Source organism: Phalacrocorax aristotelis, chromosome 1 (genome assembly GCF_949628215.1).
Source record: "Phalacrocorax aristotelis chromosome 1, bGulAri2.1, whole genome shotgun sequence".
Classification (NCBI taxonomy): Eukaryota; Metazoa; Chordata; class Aves; order Suliformes; family Phalacrocoracidae; genus Phalacrocorax; species Phalacrocorax aristotelis.
The window spans coordinates 121265183-121287294 of record NC_134276.1 but is presented as its reverse complement, the minus strand read 5'-3'; the positions used below and the strand labels follow the sequence as shown (position 1 = coordinate 121287294).

The 22112-nt window shown below is 36.8% G+C and overlaps 1 protein-coding gene across 2 annotated transcripts in view; it reads left to right on the top strand.

The window, feature by feature from the left end:
* The window catches only part of NECTIN3 (nectin cell adhesion molecule 3), a 74321-nt gene that overhangs the window by 34641 nt on the left and 17568 nt on the right, over positions 1–22112 (top strand). The window contains exons 3-6 of one of the 2 annotated variants that reach the window (XM_075103966.1): positions 2366–2662; positions 4496–4613; positions 7473–7624; positions 17082–18000. In XM_075103966.1, coding sequence (XP_074960067.1) covers positions 2366–2662; positions 4496–4613; positions 7473–7624; positions 17082–17674 — 1160 coding nt within the window. In that variant the 3' untranslated portion in view covers positions 17675–18000. Of the gene's footprint in view, positions 1–2365; positions 2663–4495; positions 4614–7472; positions 7625–17081; positions 18001–22112 lie in introns of those variants that run through there. The other variant, XM_075103975.1, reaches the window with a different exon arrangement.

The window sequence follows — 22112 nt, the reverse complement described above, 5'->3', positions numbered from 1 at the left end:
ATGAAGCAGCATACTTGAATAGTTTGCTTTGGATTTGGAGATCTCTGCTACCCTTAGTTAAGACTTCCTGTTGATGTATGTATCCCGTCACAAAGGGGTAAAGGAAAAATTTCTGGAGTTGGGTACTAATTTAATTTTTAGGAAAACTCAAAGGAATACATTGTATGAAACTTCATAGATCCAAATCATTTCAGCTGGAAATAACTTCTGAGATTAAAAGCTAATGATAGCTGCTAATTTAATTGATTTCACAGTAATGGAGATCTTGGGGCAGGGGGAAGATCATAAGAGAATGTAAATATGGGTGTTTACTTCTGCATTTCAGTAATACTACAGAAGCTATTGAAAAGGTTACTGGTGATTTGGGGTGAACAAGGTGGTAATGTTTGTTAAATCAGGGAAACCTAATTGTGGGTCAAATAACAAAGCTATACAATGTCAAGTTCTCCATACTAGGTTTTAAAAGCTTGGTTTTGTGTGGTTTTTTTTCAGATGATAGAATACTTCATATGTACATAAATTAAAATATCCAAGCTTATTGCAGAAAGCTTTAGTTGTTACTACTGTTGGAGAGCAGGGAAGCAAATTCCGAAAGAAGCTCTGTTAGAGATGTGTCAGATCTAGAAGAGTGAATGTAGGACTTGACAGAAAAACCCTGCTGCTGGTTTATTTACAGTAGGGTCACTAATAAATGAGAGGGTAGGCTTTCAGAGAAATAAAGTAGAAAATAATTCACTGTAAATATCTGCCCAAACAAACAACCTTTAATTTGGTAGTTAGATGTATTCTTTAAGCATTTCAAGCATAGAACAGAAAACATACTTTTATAAGGTTATCTATTTAGTAGTTGCCTTTCCTTTCAGTGTAATTGAAAAAATAAGCAACCACCTTCTTCAGACAGTGAGGAGAGTTAGACTGAGCAGAAGAAAAAGGAAAAACTGATTCCGGTAGTGAATTTACTCAAGCTGAAAATATTTGTTACCCAGTTATCTCTTGAAAGTATAGGTAGCTGGAGAGGTATCTTGCCAAGTACTGTGACCTCTGCTCTATCTCATTTCAAGATAATGTGGGTCAGCTTTCAGCTTCTTGCAAGGAAATTTTGTGAATTAAACTTGTCCTTATAGGATACTGAAAGGCACAGAAGTTGTAAGTGTTCTGCTTTGTGGTTGGTGAGGGGTGGTCCACTGAGGTGGATTCTGGTTAGTGGTTGGTCTTGATTAAGGATCTTTTCCAACCTTAATGATTCTATGATTCATTACAGTGTGTAGTGGTGACTTCAGATGACTTTCATAGCCTCATTTAGATCAAAAGACAAGGATTATGTAATAGGATGGTATGCTGCTGGGAAACGTGTATCTTCTAGTACTGATGATAGAAACGGGCCATCCTAGAAGACAAAATCTTGGTTTGTATCTGAAACACCAGGTGGTATTTCTGACTTAAGCTGCAACTGATGGATGGCTTGTACAGGGCTGAAACAGATTTAAGTCAGAAGGAAATATTTTTAAAAGCTTTTCAAACTATGGTCCTCAGCAGTAGACTTGTACATCAGGAACTCAACTTCATTTTAGAAGGAAGTGTGTTCTCTAAGCCTCTGAAATTTTGGGGTGACAGTGGGTTTACAAGGTGGTCAGACCCTTCCACTTGCAGAGTCTTGGGTGTAGTATTGAGTTCAAATAGGTTTACATCTATAGGTGATGGGCATCTACATATGGAGATAATCTTATTTATATAGAGAAACAATTTCTATATAAAAATTGTGTATTATGTATATTTGTGTGTACACATTAGATTTTATATATAATGTATGTGTATATCTAAACAATATTTTTTGAGGTTAACTGTCCTTGTCAGCATGGAATCAATTTTTATTGTACTGATCAACAGAAGCTTAAAGTCTTAATGTTGGGTGTTAAAGCGCTGAATTAAGTAGCTTTGAAATGACACAAACTGACAATATGGATTAACACCTGAGGTATAATGGTTTAAAGTGCAGTAGAATCCAAGCCTTTTTCAAAAATCACAGCATAGTTTCAACCTAATATCTTAAGCTGTTTGTCAGACACTGCAACTGGAGCACTGTAGCTGGCATTTTGAAACTAACCACTTTGGAATTCCCTGTCAATGCATTAAATGTAGTGGATGAGCAACATTCACCTTTGTCCACCCATTAAAGTTTAACAGTATCAGCAGGCAAAAGCTCTGCAGAGCTATCATCTCTGATACATGATGTGATCTTATCTCTAGGATATCTGATTAGCATGGGCTTTTGTGAATGGATTAGATCTTGCTGAACTCTTACATAGCAACAGTTACAAAGATGTGGAGTCTTACTTGTTTAAATTGACTTTTTTCCCCTCCCTAGTTGAACCTGTTGTGAGCTTAACAAAAGGACCAAACCCTCTAATAGATGGTGCAAATCGGACAGTAGCAGCCACTTGTACAGCAGCCACTGGAAAACCTGCTGCAGAGATTGACTGGGAAGGCGGCCTTGGTGAAATGGAATCCAGCTCTACTATGTTTCCAAATGAAACAGTGACGGTTGTAAGTCAGTATATGATTGTCCCTACACGATTTGCAAGAGGAAGACGTATAACTTGTATTGTGAGGCACCCTGCTTTGGAAAAGGAGATAAGATACCCTCATGTGCTGGACATACAGTGTGAGTATTCTAGAAGGTATTTACTACTCGGTATGTGTCTTGTAACTACCCTCTTTATTGGTGTATGCTTTCCACAGGAAGGAGATGAGCACTTACTGTTCCAGGGGGGAAAAAAGGGGAAATTAAAACTGTATAGAAAAGCATGTGATAAGTAGGTCAGGCAGGAGTAGAAACACGGGGTTTCTGTATTAAAAAAGAAATAGCTTTCTAACTAAATTTTTATTAAATCCATTATGTTTCTACTATTTGTTTTGGATATTGGCTCGTGGGTGAACATTATTATTCATGTCGCATTTAACATTGAAAAGATTACAGCAAAATAACAAACTCACTTGATCCATAAATTGTTTATAGTGCCATACAGTTTCAGCAGTATTAATAAAGAACTCTAATGAAGGTTCATATTTGAGATAAGTTGAAAGTGGGTCTTATGGGGATCAGTAAATTATTTTCAAATTACTAAGCTTTTTCCACTCTAATTGGCATAAGGAAACACGAACATAACGTATATATTCCTAACATTTGTTATTCAGCTTTGGGTTGCTCGTGTAATTCGAACCTATACCAGGCTTGTTGAAGAAATTTGTGGCTTCAGAATTCATGAATACGAAGTGAGGTGGCTTACAATGCTGCCTAGCTAAAACCAGTTAAGATAATAATCTTTATGGCGTTTTTTATTAGACAATAAATCGATTGTTCGATGCATACATGACCAGAACAAGCTATTTTCAAGTTCTTTTGGTATCCTGTCTTAACTGTGTGCTGCTTTAAAGTTCCTAAATCGTCGGAGGATGTCAGTTCAATTAGAAGAAATATGGCGGCTGGAAAAAGTAAACTTTGCTATTTTTGTTTGACTAGAATCTTCTGTGGGTTTGTGTTTCTTCTGTTTACTGAAGAATCACTTGGGCATAAAACAGTGATTAGTACTGGTTTATTTTGTTGGTGTCGAACTGATATTCTGTGTTGAAGTGCCACTGATACAGAAATGGAAGGAAAGATTATTTGTTCCCATTACTATCTCAAATAGTGAATCAGAGAATGGAGTTCTGTATTTAAAGTGAAATGAGGGAGCAAGGTGGTCTTAAACTTATTTCTGTCTGAAATTAGTGCTAATGCATGTTTCAGAAGGTCTACCAAAATGGTATAGCAAGCAACAGAGTAGCAAATGAGAAGCAGAGATTTTAGTCTTGCTTCAGTCTTCCCTTATGCTTACAGCTTTTGCAACGACTTCTCCATCTCTGCTGTAGGAGCTTATAGCAAATTATACTGGTGGTTCTGTTCTCTGGGTTCTGAATGTTTTGGCTGGGGTCTCTGGCTGATCTGAAGTGACCTCCTAGCTTTTTAGAGCCATAACAATAGTTTTATATTATGATGCCAGTGGATAACTGTTAACCTTTTTAACTGGCATCTGTGAACTTCTTGATGATTTCCTAATTACCTGGCTTCGAGAGTGCTGCTTCTAATCCTTTGTTGTATTGTCTTGGTGAGAAGTAGCTCTAAATTACCATTCCTTACTTCCAAAGAACATTAAACTGCCATTCTTCTGAAGTCCTCTCACTTCACCAAAGCGCTGTATGTTTGCTGAAAACATGCAGCGGGACAGTTGCACTGATTTAAAGCAACTTACTGTTCCTGATCTAATCCACTGCTGCATATTATGCTGTAGCTTGGAATGGCGTTGGTGTTCTCTGTGTTTTGTTGTTGCTGGGTTTTAAGTTAAAAAAAAAAAAAATATCCCCCAAAACACCTCTTCTGTTCCACTGAGCTGACCATCATGCACAGTTCATGTTTGAAGGAAATATTGTGATTGTTATGTTAAACTTCTTTTGTCAGATGCCCCAGAAGTTTCAGTAACTGGCTATGATGGAAACTGGTTCATTGGGAGAGAGAATGTTCAGCTCAGATGTAATGCTGATGCAAATCCATTACCTATGGAATTTATGTGGACCAGGTAACTATTTATAAAAAGGGGCTTGCCACATGATTACAATGGTATAATCTCTTATATTACAGTAAAAAACTGTTTTGAAAGCAAGTAGTACAGGACTTACTGGGTTGTAATGGTATTACCCAGCCTTTTAAAAGGATGATACAAGATATGTGTATGTATGAATATAGGCGAATGGATATCTTGTAGATTTACAAATCTGAACAGGTTGTCATTACTCTCAGGATAAAATCTTTTGTAGTCACTTAAAGTAGACTACACTGTGTATGTTGCAGTATATAGAACAAAGCCCAATAAATCTAGTAGGGATCCAACTATTATTTCATTAGTTCTGTTTTATTATTATTTAAAGTAAACACTTGAACAGACTTTTCAGTATCTGCATTTTAAAATCTGGAAGCTACACCTGAGATGGCAAATACTGCTTACCGAATTACAGATTTTGTCATGTTTTATAGAAGTGCTCGAGTAGTTGCCAAGACAGATAAATGTGGTGTTTTGCATAGTGGTGGAAACTAGGTCTTGAACATATGTCTCTGGTTAAAAAAAAAAATGTTTCATGAATATATGGATTGGGTGGGTCCTACTTTGAAACTGATGGCTTTGCTTTTGCAGCCATGGATGTACTTGGGCAAAGACAGAGGAAGACAATAAAACAAAGCATAGATAAGTCTGTCCTGTGAAGGGAAAAAAAAGAAATAAACACAGCTATTTTAAATTGATTTGTTACCTGTAGAAACAAAGGAAATAACTTTCCTAAGAACAGTATAAATTTATTTGTAGCTATGTTACAGTGCTTCTGTTAGTAAAAATCACAGGAATATTTACTGATGTGAAGTTGTAATCCATTTCCCTACCTTCTCAATGGTAGATATAACTTAGCATATAGGAACAGCAGTCATAATGTGGTTTGAAAACCAAATTATTATTGTATTGATAAGTTTGGAATTGCTTGATAGCAGTTTCACAAGAAAACAAAACATTACTATAACTGACTCAATTGTAAAAGCAGCCATTGAAATCTTAAGTCAGTATTGCAGTTAGCACTAGCCAGAATGGCAAGGCTATGTTAAAGTAGGTTTAGTAAAATGTATGCCTTACCTACACGCTATAGTAGGCTGCTATCCCATCCCCATCCTTAGCTCAAATTCAGTGTGATGAGAGACTTCAACATGCAAAAATTCCTATGTTTAAAAAAGCATGCCAGGCTCTCAACAGCAGTGTTGGTTGTTTCTTCAGATGAGCTGGGTTCTCAATTCTCCCATTTGAATTTGACATGTATATAAGAACTAATCAATATAACCTCTATTTGAAAATCCAGAAGAAATATGCATAACACTTAAAGCCCTTCAAGCTTCAGAGTTCACTTTTAAACTTCCTAAGGTTAAAACTGAACCACCTTTTGCAAGAAAAGCTTGATTTTCTGGAATAAAACTAGTGTACCTTCTTGTTTGAGCAGCAACAAAACCCATTCAAGAAGCTGTAGTACTGGCGAATGAGAAACTTCAAGGCGGGGGGAATTCTGTGCAAAAGAAGGATAGCTAGTGTGTTTAAGAAAATGGAAACTAGCTGTATGGAAATTGTGTGCTATTTTACTGGTCACAAATTATAATAGCTTCCAGAACTACCACACAAAAAAAATCTATCCCTTGGAAGCAAATGTGATGTTGTATTTGCTAGGATAGTAATATCTTCATGGTTAAATAATATTTTAAAATGTTGCACATATAAGGACTTCATTACAATAAGACTTTCAAACCGATTTACTATTTTGTAGTGTGTTTTGAAATACTTCTGGTACTATGAATTATGAACTACAAGCTTAATCACTTCTCAATTTTATATGGCTAAAGCAGTGCTGGGTAATAATCATTGTCAGCAAAGCAATGTGTTGCCTTGAACACACATTTGTTGGAGGTCACATTTCTTGTTAACTGTGGGGTTTTTTTGATTTAAATACCTATTTTGAAGTGTCAGGGTGGCTTTTTTTGTTCGATACTACTTACAAAATCATACTTGCTAAATGCTTCCAAGATACCGAGACTTGGTGATCATGTTTGAATATTGACTTAGTCCTTCTTAGCTGTTAATAGATACTTAAATAAAAGCAAAATGGGTTGCAATGGCATGAAATTACACAAGGGTATAATGGGCAGGTGGCAGCTCTGTTAAAATAGTTCCAGTGCTTCTGCCCTTTCCCCTTTCTCTGTTGTGCTTACACAGTTGTTAACTGCAATCACATGCAGAATGCTACAGGGGAATGAGAGATCTGGAAAAGCCAGCTGACTGGAAACAATGTTTTTTAAACCAGTTATTTCCCCAGATATATCACCAAGCACCAAATTCAGTTTTAGTGCTGTATTTTAGGTGGAAGAGTGATGGGAGATGAGAAGAGGTAGGCTGAGAAGGGAGAAGCTGCTTGAACTCTTCCTCAGAAATCCTAGTCAAAATGTCCTGGAAGTTAAGCATGTACTGACAGAAATATTTATTGTGATAGTTCAACTGGATGGAAAAGAACAGGCAGATAATCCTGACAGCAGTGTAAGTGCATCTTAGTTTGCTAGTTTTTAAAGCTTGAGTTGCATTGTTCTTCCAAGTTCTTTGGAGATAATGTTTTCTTAGTTGTAGTAGTGTTCATTTGTAGACAGATCGCCAGTGCCAGCAGTCTTGACATACAAAGGTCTTGGCACAAATTAAAATACTAAATGTTCAGGTGGATACTGAGAATATCCAAGGAAAGCCCATTGAGATTGTCAGAGTACAGTGAAAAGGTCACTCTAGACTGTTGCAATTATTACTTTAAACTAGTTATTTAGATGTTAGTCTTAAAGTTACAGTTGAAATGTAACTACTTTGTTTTAGGTTGGATGGACAATGGCCTGAAGGATTGCTGTCTGTCAACAATACACTGCAGTTCAGCAGCCCATTGACTTACAACTACACTGGGACTTACATCTGTAAGGTGACTAATGCCCTTGGTCAGAGAAGTGATCAGAAGACTATCTACATATTAGGTAAGTCCTACTCCATGGCAAAGACAGTATACTAACTCAGAAATTTTTTTGGTCAATGGTTGAAATAGCAAACTGAAGAGCCAGTTGATGCATAAAGTACTTAGGCCTTTTAATAGTGCAAGAACTATTGAAAGTATGGATTTGAAAGCTACAGTAACACTTGGGGTTAAACTGACTCTTCAATAACAGCAACATACAGTGGACATTCTTAAGGTTGAGGTAGTCCCCGTAGTGGTCCTGAGGTTAGTACTTTCTCTTGGTAGGTGAACTTCGGTTTTTTTCCAACGTTTTGGGCAGACACAGTTACTGGAATAAACATACCTTGTCTGAAACAAATTGAAAAAACAGGTGTTAGTGGGAGGGGAGCAACTACATCTACAAAAGTCAAAGATGCTCTGCTTTAAGAAAATCAGTTATGTTCCAAATGGTGTGCATTGCACTCCAGTTACTTGTAGTCTCCTTTTCTTGGGATGCCGATATCCAGTAATCATAAAGTTAAAGTATCTCATGCAGAACTCCTGATCTACTTAGTATAATATGGCAAATTTGTCTGTTTAGCACCACTGCTCTTGGAAAACATTCTTGTATCTATTAACACAATGTAATTAACATTTTACAATGACAACTTCTTTGTGAAAGAAAGCATGACTTACGGTATATGTGAATAGAGCTGTACAAGTGTGAAAAAGCTCTTCAGATTTCCATAATGGATTAGCTAAATTAACTAATACCTAGATTGATCAGTAAGTGCTAATATATGATCATTTTTGAAGGAAAATAGTACTGAAGAGCAGCAACACCATACAACAGAATGAAGTTTTAATTTTCATGTCTGTAAGTTCTTGACTTTAGTTATTCCACAATATGAATTAAGTATCAGAGAGCATGTTGGCCAGTTACAGGAAACAAACATAGAGGACATCTTTGTAAAATGCTTAAACTAAATATGAACACTCAAGGGTTGATGAGAATTAGAACCTAAGACTAAAACTGAAGGTACAAGATGTATGAATCCATAAAGCTGTATCTGTGACAGTTCATATTTGGTAGTTGTCTGCATCTTCAAAACATAGGATGGTGTTTCAGTCAGACTGACGTAACTACACTGCAGGCCATTGTGGAAAACTAGCAAATTCTAATTTACTGACTAGTTAATGAGCTAGCTAACTGGAAATTTCTGAATAGTTAGAGACAGTGGAGTTATTTGTAAACAAATTATATAAAATTCTAGCTATTAAAAGACTTAAGTGCAGCAAATTAATATGAAAGTTACTTCTGTGAGAAGTTACTTTTGGATGCTGGGTTCTAATGCTTCCTTAATGGAGGAGAACTCGTGGCTGTGTAACAGTCTCAAAACAATTACGGAGACTGTCACATTGTAAGAAATACAAGTCAAAAAAATAATATAATCATAAACAGGATTAAATATTCTTCTGGAATATGTAACATTCAAATACACGTACTCAGAAAGTAACAATATGGTTTAGCTCTGTTCTCAGCCATAGTCTAACTGTAAGGAGGGGGGAAGTTTTTTCAAGTCTACCACTTAATATGTCAGTTCTATGAATATGATCTTCTGTAAGTAGAACTCCTGCTTTTTACCGTGACTGTCCTGCATGAAAATATAAGGCTATCATTCAAATTATATTTGTGACTAACAGACTAAAATGGGCTAAGTATGAAATCTCGTATGATGTTTCTTAAAATTAATCAAGTTTTTGAAAAAGCATGATAGAAATACATGCTAGTTGAGCTGTGGTGATGGCTTTTGTTCTAGCTTATGGTAAATGCAACATAACTTAAACTACTTACTGCAGAGATAGCTAACCTGCAGTAGCTGGTGTTTGGTGTAGACTGATGGATGTTGTTTACATATGTGCTGCTTTTCAGCGTTATTCAGCAACTTTGCAGTAGCTTTATTGCAAATAGCAAGACTTAACTGCTTTTAGGGAGGGCCAAAACTGAACCTCAGCTAGCTAGAGATCATAGAGGGTCATGGTTCTACGAGTTATGTACAGCAGTAAAAACAAATATTTCAGTTGACAATAAATGAATTTCAGGTTTTAAATACTTCATGTTCATCTTGGAGTGTGTAGCAAGACCAACATCTAAGAAAATACAGGTGATTTTTAGGCAACTTAGAATAAATCTGGTGCTGTATCACTACAACTAATGCTTGGGGAAGTCTATGCATCAGTTCAACATGGAGACAAGCATCCAGCACTCTACTCTAGATATCCTGGAGAAGATGATACCAAGCTGATAAAAAGCACTGTGTATTAACTTTTAGTATATAGGAGACTTGGTTTAAAATGAGGTGAGCCAATCATGAATTATAGCACCTGTATTGTTTTCAGAAATTAAGCACGTCTTACTGTAACTCTAAGAATAACTTCAGCGTGACTGGCTCTTCAAATAACTGAAATGCTTGTAAAATTATGAAGGATGAGTAAGTGACCATGAAATCGCAAAAATGACCATCTTAAATAATAATTGTTCAGGTTGCTCTGTAGAGGGAACACGGAGACTGATGTCAGGAGTACAGAAAATAGGACTGAATTACAGTTGAAGTCAAACTGCTTACCCTCTTAAGATTTGACTTGACTGAGCAGATATCTGTTAATGATGAACACAGCACTGCTGTACTGTAAAACAATCATTTAATTAGCTTAGTTTTCTATCTTGGCTTTTTTCCACGGTGTAAAACTTGGCAAAACCATGAAGTGAAACTTTGAAGGTAGCAGATAAAGCTGTATGATCACACCATCTTTCACATTTTAATTATGGAGCTGTCAAAGACAATTAATGAAGTTAATCTTTCTGAACAGCCACGATGCTGGTAGTTGTAAGACTTAACCACTAGAAAAAACAACTAAGTTGAAATGTATTGTAGGATCGGAATGTAAGCTGAGCAAAAAATGCTTTTGGTCCTAATATGCATTGTCAAAAAATAAAGCTGTATTTATAATATTCTGTTGTGCTCCTAACCTTTATGTTAATACTCTTAAAGTGGAATAGGGAAAATAGAAGTAGTTGACAGGGACTAAATGATAGATTCACCAGGTTTTAGTTACAGGAGTTGGTTCATCTTTGTATGGATGGAGAAATACTAAAATGGTGTTTGAAGCTAGAGACTTTTGTAAATGGTTTTAAGGCACAGATACCTTCACTATTTGTTACTTGTTTAGTGAAGTAAAGTTAAACTTGGTTTATATAGTTGTCCAGCAAAAGCAAGTCATATTTCTCATGGATTTCAGACATGATCAAGTGTTGTTGAAGTTCCTGACTTGGAGAACCTGTTGCTGTAGAACTAAAACAAGCTGTCAGCTTGATATGTAAAGCGCTTCATCTTGTAATACAGATTTACTCGGGTGTCCTTTACACAAGGAATTGAACTTTTTCTTGGCTCTGTGTTCCCTCACCTTCATACTGCTTACTGAAGCTTCCCCTTTCTCCATTTGCAAGAGAGGTGACCTGTGAGACTCTCATTCAGATAAGAATATATTTGCTTCCTCTCATCTTTTTAAGTGACTGCCTTTGGAAGAGATGACTTTTACTTAAAAGTAAAGCCAGCCTTTATTAGCCAACAATCCTAGCAGTTCTGAGAATGTGACTTGTAAGTACAGAGTTGCCTTCTTGTAGAATGGATGTTGTCAGGGCTATCAGCAGAGTGATCGTCGTTTTTGCTTTTATTTCTTCATGTATAGACCTCTTTTGTGAGAGAGCATTGTGTATAGACACTCTTGTACTTTCTGAAGTATATACTGGAAGCGATATTGATAAACTGCTTTTCTGCTGTATAGAAAAGAGGGTCCCAGGATATCCTAACTGTTAACTTGCATGCTGCCCGGTATAGCAGGCTCTGAACTTTCAAAGTTGTTCCTGAATATTCCTTGCAAGCTTGAGATTATGTTAAAGATACCAGTTTTTCTCTTGTGTCCCAAAGAAATGCCAAAACATTCCACTTGGTGTGTGGAAATCCCAGCTAGAAACTGCGGAAGTACTGAACTTTGAAAATGGATGGTTGACTCTGAAAGAAATTGTCAGTTGTTTCAGGCTGATCTAAATCTTCATATCTACCATGCTACCAAATAGGGGGAACAAGCTGAAGATAATCCTAAGCAAAATGTTTAACTCCAATGTGAAACCTGTGTACACAAGATACTTTGTGGGGAGAGGGTTACACAGTGTCCTTACTACTTGACCTTAGGGTGGGAATAGTTGGAGAAGCAATGATAAGTTTCAAAATCGTTTAATCTCAGACATTCAGAGAGCCTTCTTTCATGGAAAGGCTACTTTCCCTGCTGTTACAAGGGAGTTGCAGTATAAGCTTTTCAGCAGCTGAAAGAAAGGGCTGTTTCTGTAATGCTATATAGTTATCAAGAGCTTTAATTTTTAGGTACTTGGCATCTAAGGGAAATTTAGCAATAACAACAGGTTAAGAAGGAGAGGTAAATATATCTCTGCAACCATACATGTACTATATGCAGACAGATACTTTCCATTACATAAAATGAGAACTAGAGAGATGCCAAGCTGGGAGGAGTGGCTGATGCACCAGAAGGCTGTGCTGCCATCCAGTGAGACATGGACAGGCTGGAGAGCTGGGCTGAGGGGAACGTGATGAAATTCAGCAAGAGCAAGTGCAAGGTCCTGCACCTGGGGAGGAACAACCCCATGCACCAGGACAGGCTGGGGGCTAAACTACTGGAAAGTGGCTCTGTTGAGAAGGACCTGGGAGTGCCAGTGGACAGCAAGCTGACCATGAGCCAGCAATGTGCCCTTGTGGCCAAGAAGGCCAATGGTATCCTTGGGTACATTAAAAGGAGTGTGGCCAGCAGATCAAGAGAGGTTATTGTCCCCCTCTGCTCTGCCCTGGTGAGACCACATCTGGAGTACTGTGTCCAGTTTTAGGCCCCCAGTTCAAGAAGGATGTGGAACTGCTTGAGCAAGTCAAGCGGAGAGCTACCAAGATGATCAGGGGGCTGGAGCATTTCCCTTATGAGGAAGGGTTGAGAGGCTTGGGTTTGTTCAGCCTGGAGAAGAGAAGACTATGGGGGGATTTCAACAATACCTATAAATATCCAAAGGGTGGGTGTCAGGATGATGGGACTTGGCTCTTTCCAATAGTGCCCAGTGACAGGACAAGGGGCACAAGCTGGAACACAGGAAGTTCCACCTCAATATGAGAAAAAACTTTTCCTGTCACCCTGTGAGGCTGCCAGAGCAGTGGCACAGGCTGACCAGGGAGGTTGTGGAGTATCCTTCTCTGGAGACATTCAAAACCCGCCTGGATGCGTTCCTGTGCCCCCTGCTCTAGGTGTCCCTGTGCAAGCAGTGGGGTTGGACAAGATGATCTCCAGAGGTCCCTTCCAACCCCTACCGGTCTGTGAATCTGTGATACCATGTAACTTGTGCAGTCTACTCACCTTTGGATATTAAGTAATGGATTGCAGGTCCTTGTCTTGCAGAAGGCAAAGAAAGGAATGTGGGAGTCAGTGTGGATCTTGAATAATGTGGGGTTTATCATGTGTTTTTTTCCTTAAATGGGGAGAACTAGACTTTGTCATGGTTTTTGAAACTAGGTAGACTTTGACTGCCTGTATCGATACACAACAACTAGCCAAGGTACATTCCCTTCCAAAACTTTTTCTGTAATGCTTAAGTGACAAATTTCAGTCAAGGGAGATGTGTGACTGTATTGAATTTCCTTCTTCCTTACTATAGAGCTGATCACCTTACTCCTGAAATACTTCATAGTGGGCTAAATCCATGATGGTTTGTAGTTTAAAAAGTGTTCTCTGGTTGATTCTTTACAATGGTGTGCTTGTTGATACCAAGACAGGACTTGCAGTATTTCAAAAATAATGGTCTGGTTCCAAGGGTGATCCATCCATATCTTTGCCCATTCATCTTTTGACACTTGGCCTCTTGTTGGCTTTGAATTCCCACAGCAGCAAAATGGGTCCTGGATGTTTAACAAGGATGTACTCCAGGGAGATTAAGGTGGGGAAATGTAGTGTTTGGGACGTGAGGCATATCATGTAGTTGGATGTCTCGACTGAACTTAATTGTAGAAACTCATCTCCCCAAGGTAAGTTGTTTGCATTGCAAGAGCTGGGAAAAACCTGTATTAAGGATAGTCATTTTATGGAAAAGTAAAAATAGCAGAATGAACCTGTTGGAAGTTGATACCAGCTTTCATGGGAAACATCTGGAAAATAAGGAATAGAGGGAAAACTAAGCATAGTGTACAAGGCCCATGGTTCTTTGTTTGAGAAGGTACTAGAGCTTCATTTAAAGAGCAAATCTTGCTTTTTTTCAGTAGAAAACTATCAAAGGCTTTGAAACAAACTAGGAAAACTTTTCAAGTATGGAGGGAGCTGATGGGTTTACTCTTTCACACCAGAAAGTAGTTTTTTGCTTTCTTCAGTTGCCTCCTATCCTACTTTAATGAGGGTGGTAGCTATGTAATAGTAGAAAAAATTTCTTGTGGGTCTTCATCTCCCCATCATTATATCATGTGGGTATATGCAATAAGGATTTGAACAGGGCCCAGAACATAGTAAGAGACAAAAACAGAAATCAAGATCCATTTAACATAAAACTAATTTTTTTCAGAATTTCTGCTGCTTCCAGCTTGCTGCCCTGCATGGATACTTTATGTTGTGGTTTGTGCAGCAACACAAGCCTACATCAGTGAAAGAGATGAGAGGTGTTAAACACTGGGGCATAAGTAAAATGTTAAAGAAAATAATAGGTAGGAAATTGATGCTTTTGAATAAAGTGCCATTTGAATCAATTAACTTAAAATCAAAATGGTGTGCTTAATGTTATTTGAAAAGCATTAAGAACTCAAAAAAAAAAAAAAAGGCATTGGTGATGATGTGAAATGTTATAATTAGCAGCTTGTTGGTATGAAAGAAATAGTCTTCCATAGCAACAGACAAGAATGGCATTTTCTTGATTTGGAGATAGCATTTGAGATGTGACTTGCAAGTAAAACGTTATGGAGTAGAGGTAAGGAACTCTAACATTCCTGTTCTTAATGTTACTTTCTATTTGGGAAACTTGCTTGGTGCAGGACATAAAAACATAAGCCTAGTTTTATGTTCAGAAACCTCTGGGCGATGTTAGGAGTTAAATTCACGTGTTCTTAGTTTTAATTGGCCTTATAAACAAGGAGGGATGATTGTAACTTTGTTTTTCTTAAACAGTAAGAAGTGCTGACACAAATAGACAGTAGAAGTATTAATGGGTTATGTATTCTAACACATGTAAGCAAGCACGGAATTGATACTACATTTGCAAATAATTTAAGATTAATATATTAACTAGTGCTTTTAGATGATGCAGCTGGACAACTTGACAACTGGTGGATGAAAAGTTTTGGAGGAATAGCTTTTTGTAGAACACTGGTACCGTAATATATTAATAAGTGTGTAATTGCCACTGTACTCGTTTCACATGTCACGGTTAAACTTGCCAGGATGCAAATACTACGTACTTGTGAATGTATTTTACGTTGTAGATGCGGAGGATGAAACTTAAGACCTCAGTATCACAGGGAAATAGATGAACAATTACAAAGCCAGTTTAAAAAAAAGTATATATAGCCTGGAAGAAGATATTGCTGGTACTGTCTGAAACTATTTTAAGCTAACAAATCTTGTTTCTAAAGCAAATATATTTTCTAAGAAGAGGGGTTTGAGTTTAACTTCTTGACGTATGGATTTGTGGGACATGGGAACCCTGGTAAACTTGGATTCCTTTATCTCTACTTCTTTGTTAAATTATTAAACTCACTTTAAATCAGTTTTTACTAAAATCATAATCTGAATTCTTCTTGTTCATTTTGGTAGTGCATCTTCCTTGTTCAATTTCCTGTCTTCTGTCAAATTAATTTCATTTATATATAGCTCCCTAACAAATCACCACTTTTACTTAGTCAAGTAATATAATTATGTGCTATGAAATATCTGTGTAAAACCTCACTTATGTCAAGCTTAAAACGTTGTGTTCACCACTGAGGAGCAGTCTGAAGTATGATTTGTAGTGATCATGACAAATGTTGCAATTCTGTCTAGTATGAGAGAATGGCCATCTCTGAGTAGTAAGATTGAAAGTCATATTTATGAATCTTTAAAGTTATGATTTGTCAAATAACTGGAAGCTTGACAAGTCTACAGTTCTATCTTTTACTTCTTGTGGTGGTAAATTTAGGGTGCCTCTGTAATATAGTAGTAGTAGTTCCATGAATCTTGCTTATGGGCGTTTAACTAAATAACATGACATAATGAGCTACTTGGCTGTCCATGTAATATTCTCTCTAAAAGATTCAAGCTGTAATAACATGCTTAGTGTTTGTTGCTTTACTGATTTTAAAAATTACCTTGCATTGGGCAAGGCAAAAAGCCAGTTTTAAGTGCGGCACAGAAATAGAAGCTGGAGTCGCATATAACATTGCGATTGACTGGGATAATCTCAGGAGGCTTTCTCAGTGTCATCAGCCCATCACTTGCAACCTCAATATAGATGCATACATCTCCAGCGCACCTAAAAAACAATGGAAAAACCAGAGTCCTGGAGAAGCTCGGTATCTGGCAGTCTCCTATTTACTTGCATAATCTGACATCAAATCAGTTGATACTTTATACTGAGGAATGAATATGGAAATTTTTGTTCATGAGAGGTCAAATTGCATTTAGGAGGAATATATAGAAATCATATTTACTTCAAATGTTCCAGTTTTTTATTTTAAAATCCTGAAAACTCCTTGCTCAACATAAGTGTTATGGATTAATAATTGCCATTTTTAACTATGCTTCTTTCACTAATCCCAAGGTGAAGCTGAGTAAGTTGTATTAATGCAACAAATGTTTTTGGAGAGAATAGCTTAAAAATCAGTAGTTCACGTGCTCTTGACTTGAGCACACAACTCATAGTTTTTCATTCTTATACTCTGTTCCCTGAACAATGTCTGGAGTGGGAATTTTATGTGGAATAATTGACTCTGGCATAATAAATTAATTTCACCCAGTATTTCTAACTACTGGCTGGAAAGAGAAAGGACTGCCTTGGGTTTTTCCTAATAGACAACATTCTTCGATGGGGGAGGTAAATAATGAACTGTAAACAGTGAATATCTAAGCAGAAAAGGTGCATGTCCTTACTTTGAAGAGGGCAAGATGTCTACTTAAACATTATTTTTATTTTATTTTCTTCACATACTTCCCATCCTGCTGCAGCATAGCTCAAAACCACATGTAATCAAGCTGGTTCAAAGCCTGTGGGAAGTGTAAGGCTTTTTGTAGTGCCATGAACTTGAGAATGAAAAACTATTCTTGTAGAACATACCCATCAACTTTGCTTTCTTATAAACCCTTAACTGATTTAGCTTGCATTGACATTCTGTGCCTTTTCTGTGTCTTGTCTACTTCTTTGCTCTTTCCATTAGATCCTCCTACTACTACCACTCGACTGCCCACGGTTCCCTGGCATCCTTCGACTGATGGCATCACAGGTTTAGCAACAGAACCTAGAATAATAGATTTTCCAACATCAACCTTGCCAGCAATGCAGGAAGACACTTGGGGTACCGTCATCGGTAGTGCGGTGGGTGGGGCTCTCTTCCTCATACTTGTCAGTGTTCTGGTTGGAATTATCTGCTATAGGAGAAGACGGACGTTCCGCGGTGACTACTTTGCTAAGAACTACATTCCACCATCAGATATGCAAAAAGAGTCTCAAATAGATGTTCTTCAGTCAGATGATGTGGATTCTTACCCTGACAGTATAAAAAAAGAAATAAAGCATCCAATGAACAGCTTAATATCTAAAGATTATTTAGAAGACCCTGAAAAACCGGAGTGGAACAATATAGACAATATTAACAGGTACCAGGAATGTTATGAAAGACCAATGGATTACTATGAAGGTGGAACATTGGGAATGAAGTATATGGGTGGTGAATGTTATGATGACAATGAAGAAGACTTTGTTTCTCACATAGATGGATCGGTAATATCTCGGAGGGAGTGGTATGTGTAGTAACCACTGAAAACTAAAGGTGTACCTACGGTTCATTTCATTGGCTGATCACTTTCAGTTTGTTTATACTTACACAAGAGGAAGAATAAACTTTTTGAAACTGATTTTTCTTTTGGAAGGTTTTTATATTGTGACTTGACAAATGGAAATATAGAATCTGAGGAAGATGTATTTGAGCTGCTTTTTTTTTCCCAATGCTGTACTACTGTTCAAGATTTGAGTTTTAATGCAGAGTGCTTATATATTGGTCTATGTCAGAGGTAAAAAAAGGTTAAATTAAAGTTGTCATTCGAAATTGTTGAAGAATAAAAAGTGGCTGTCTTGGATCTCTGATTTAAAATGAAGTTTACCTAAGGCAATGATCAAATGTAATCTTTTGGGGCATTTACTTTGCAAATTAAGTGAATTACTACAATCTAGATACCATCCGTGGTAAATTTAATGTTTCTGTATAGCAAATACTTTCCAATTAAAATGAGTTACAGCAGAATCAAAGCTTTATTTTTAGGTTTTTCTGCACAAAAATGAATACCTCTTAGCATTTTAATGAGCCTTCTTGTGACTATGTACTTAAAAAGTCATTGCACTGAAAGTAACTTATAAGGAAGATTTTGAGGAGTAACTGTAAACAGGTCAAAGGCTTGTCTTTGAATAAGATGAAAAATTATTTTTTATAGTCACTGATTTCTAAAGCTTATGTTAGTTTGTATATACATACGGTTAAGATATTTTGTTAGGCCTGTAATTGGCAGGATGTTAAAACTCACAAAAAGAGTCTTGTATTCATTAATAAGTACACAGGGTACAATTTGAGAGGCCTGTTTCTGAGGCTTTGTGCGAATTTTACCATTGAATTTGAAAGCTGGAGAATTGGACACAACTAGGAAGAAAACTCTAATAGATTTCTAAGCTGGAGGCTAATGCAAATTCTTTTTCTTTTCCCAGGTGCCAATAAATATTAAGCATGCTAAGAGGTGTCAAAGCATTTACTAGAATTTTCATGACCAGAAGTTAAAACAGCGGTTTTACGCTGCTTCTGAACAAGTTATAATGCTTGCTTCGAAGAGGGTAACTAGAATTTCAATGTTAGTAGGGAAGTAGACACTTGTATTGCTACTTTGTAGAGTGAGAACACTCCGATGGTGCAACTACAGAATCTATGAAATGGGAGTTTAGATAAATTGTGCAGTCTCTGTACCGCAGCGGATTTGTTTTCCCTGCAAATAATCGATACTGATCTAACATGTTCGTGTTCTTGTTCTTTAAAATGATCTATGTAGGACACCTCATCTGACATCTGGAGTAGTTCTACGTTGTCCTGAGCAGATTCACCAAACTAATTCTACTGGTTATATAGGAAAGAATGAAATAACGTTAGATCAATTAAAGAACAATGATAAATTCATAATTAGAATAGTAGATCCTTTGAAGTGCCATTTTTAAGTGTTTAGCTCAAGAAAATGAAGCTGATATGGCTATTAGTATTTGAAACCTGAAAAGGAAAAACCTCTGCTGCCTTTGAAACGAAATAGGCTGCACAATTACGGCTGCTTGGTGAGCATTCATGCTGGAAGTTCTTTTCTAGCCTCATGATCTTTGGTAGCTTACAGCATTTAGAGCTTCACAAAAATAGTTGTACTGAGTGTTGTAGACAATACACTGTGATTGCTTATGACTGCATGTCTTCAAAAACTGTTAAGACAACAGCTTTATTTGAAATTCAAATAGAAAACATCCCTAAACAACATAAGTTCATGATCAGATTAGTGGAGTACTGATACATGATTGACCGAAGTCTCACAAACAATAGCAAATGATATTGTGTCTATCTGTAGTTTGAGTGCAAACACAAGGAAAGGAGTTAAATTTCTAGCAGAAGGTTCTGATCCAAATTAATTCTGGAATACAGAGATCATACCTCTCTTCAGATAAAAAATACTTGATATATCATCTTTAAAAGATGGTGTTACTTGGAAATAAACATAACCATAAACCTGTTCTCCACATGAGATATCTTGCTTTTGTCTCTGTGGATTTTTTGTTCTTATTTCTAAAAATATATATTTAATTCCTTTGGGTTAAGAAGTTGAAATGTTTTGGAGTTGAAGTTGATAGTAGGGGTAGGACTTAAGTGTGTTGCAATGTTTTGTACATTATGTCTGCTGTAAAAAGAATTGATTGTAAGTACAAATGGCTATTGTGTGAATAAACTTTTTGTTACATTCTGGAACATAGGTAGTGTTCAAAAATGTTTGACAGATCTTAAAATTGAAGATGAAAAAGCATAATAAAACCAGAGGCTGAGTAGAAGGAACTGAAGTATTTAAGCTGTTTAAGATAGGCTTTGTAGCATTTCTTCTTGAAGAGTTTAGGCTTATAAAACAAGTATCTTTAGAAACTATTTTAAAAAGTATGAACCTTGACAATGATTAACAGGGGTAGCTGCTGTCCAAACAGTTGTACTTTAAGCACAGTTGATACACTGTCTAGGATTCATATTCTTTAAAAAAAAAACCAACTATTTTTTGCTTGCAGTTGGTGTAGTTCTGCTTTAGCTGTGTTTTCTTGGAGTGAGTTAATTCCCATATATTTCTGACTGGTGGTTAAAATGCCATGTAGCTGGCACCATGCCTTTTTAGGTGCTCTCTGGCTTGTTCTGCTTGGCATGGTAGTCTGGGTTTCTGATCATTCTTCTGGTTAGACTGATAGAATTCTTGTGCCTACTTTTTTCCCCAAAGCAATTTTAAGAAAGCAAATTAAGTGAGCCCTGTGGTAACTGCACTTCAGTTGCTGTATGTTGCCACACTTGCTGGGATATTGCTGTCATTCAGAGGTAAATGGGTGGCTGTTGTCATCTCACCCAAAAAGGAATTCAATGGCTCAATTTCACTGAAAGTATGATACTTTATGATATCTCAACATTATAGCAGAATTTACCAGAAAAAAGGCACTGTTAAGTTAGTACAGTATAAAACAAAGTCTTCTGGTATAATCATAAGACCAAAGTGTCTTCATGAATTCTGAACCTAATAGTGTATATTGGTTACCTGCAACTTACTCAAACAAGAGGGGCACCCAGTGTAAATGATACTTAAGCAAATTAAAATGCAGTGGTTAAGCAAGCCTTCCACTGATTCATGTGCCCATTCTTCAGGAGAAAATGGGAATTATTATTCTTGTGTATATAAATGGTATATGACAGACAAATAGAGCGAAGAAAGCTGTTCTGTAAAATACAACAATTATCACTGAAGGTGTTATGCGATACTGATCTGGAGCGAATTAGTTTCTTTCATGTTGTTAATCTATGAATTTATTCCTTAACTTTCAGGAAGTCACAGAAAATGCTGATTTTGGTTTTGTTCAATCTACTTAAATATACCTGCATGAGTGATCCTGGGGGAGTATTACTGTCAGGTCTTTCATATGCAGTGAGAGGGCAGGAATCCCTTTATCAGATTGGAAATAAGGTGGTTTGGGGTTTATGTTGGTTTGGTTTCTTGGGTGGTGTTGTGGGGGATGGGGGGTGTTTGGTTTTTGGCGGGGTTTTGCTCATTCTTTTTTTTTTTTTCCTCAAAATGAGACATGAGAAAAAGATGCCTTTGTCCAGCTTTCCAGTATACAGGCAGAACAGCACTAGAATTATGAGTAATTGATGAAACAGATTGGATAGTTGTTTTGGTTTTTTGACCTATGAATACAACATATGGCTGGAGAGGCTCCTGAAATTTTCTCTGGTAAGAGATTGATTAAAGGATGGTTCTGTGGTATTTGGAGGAACACAGCATATAATTTCTGAAGGAAAATATACTTGTAACATATTTCTAATGCAGTTTACTTCAGCTAGAGCTGTGGACATTTTAAAGTTGTTTTCTCTTACCTTTCTGATCCAGTAATCAATTTAGATCAGAGCATAATTTCTGTATGCTACCTGTATTTTACAGGTAAAATTTTTAGTGTGGCTAATGTGAATTATTCCCATTGTACAACTTCATGATAAGCCTTTTGTTGCAAGTTTGAAACAGATTGACGATACTGAATTAAAGTATGCTGACAGGTTTCACAGCTTTGAGATTAGACCTTTTTTAACTCCTAGCGTAGTGAAGTGGGTGACCTTTAAAGATGGACAAGTGTGTTAATTCAGTTTGAGAGTTGTTAAACGTTGGATTTGACAATGCTGAGGTAAAAGAAAAATGCTTTTTTAAAAAAAAACTCTCCTCCCCTCTTAAAAGTTATTTATAAAAGTTACTGTTTCTCATAGCTTCAAGTGTGAAGTCCTAGAGATGATAAATGGTCTTAGGGGTTACTTTGATAAGTATAAGGAAAATATTAGTGAGTTTGTATGTTCATTGCTCCTAGTAGTATATCTTTTTTTTCCCTAAGCCATAGTTGAATTAGCACCTCGTTTGCTCATATAAGTGCAAAACATGTGTTCTGT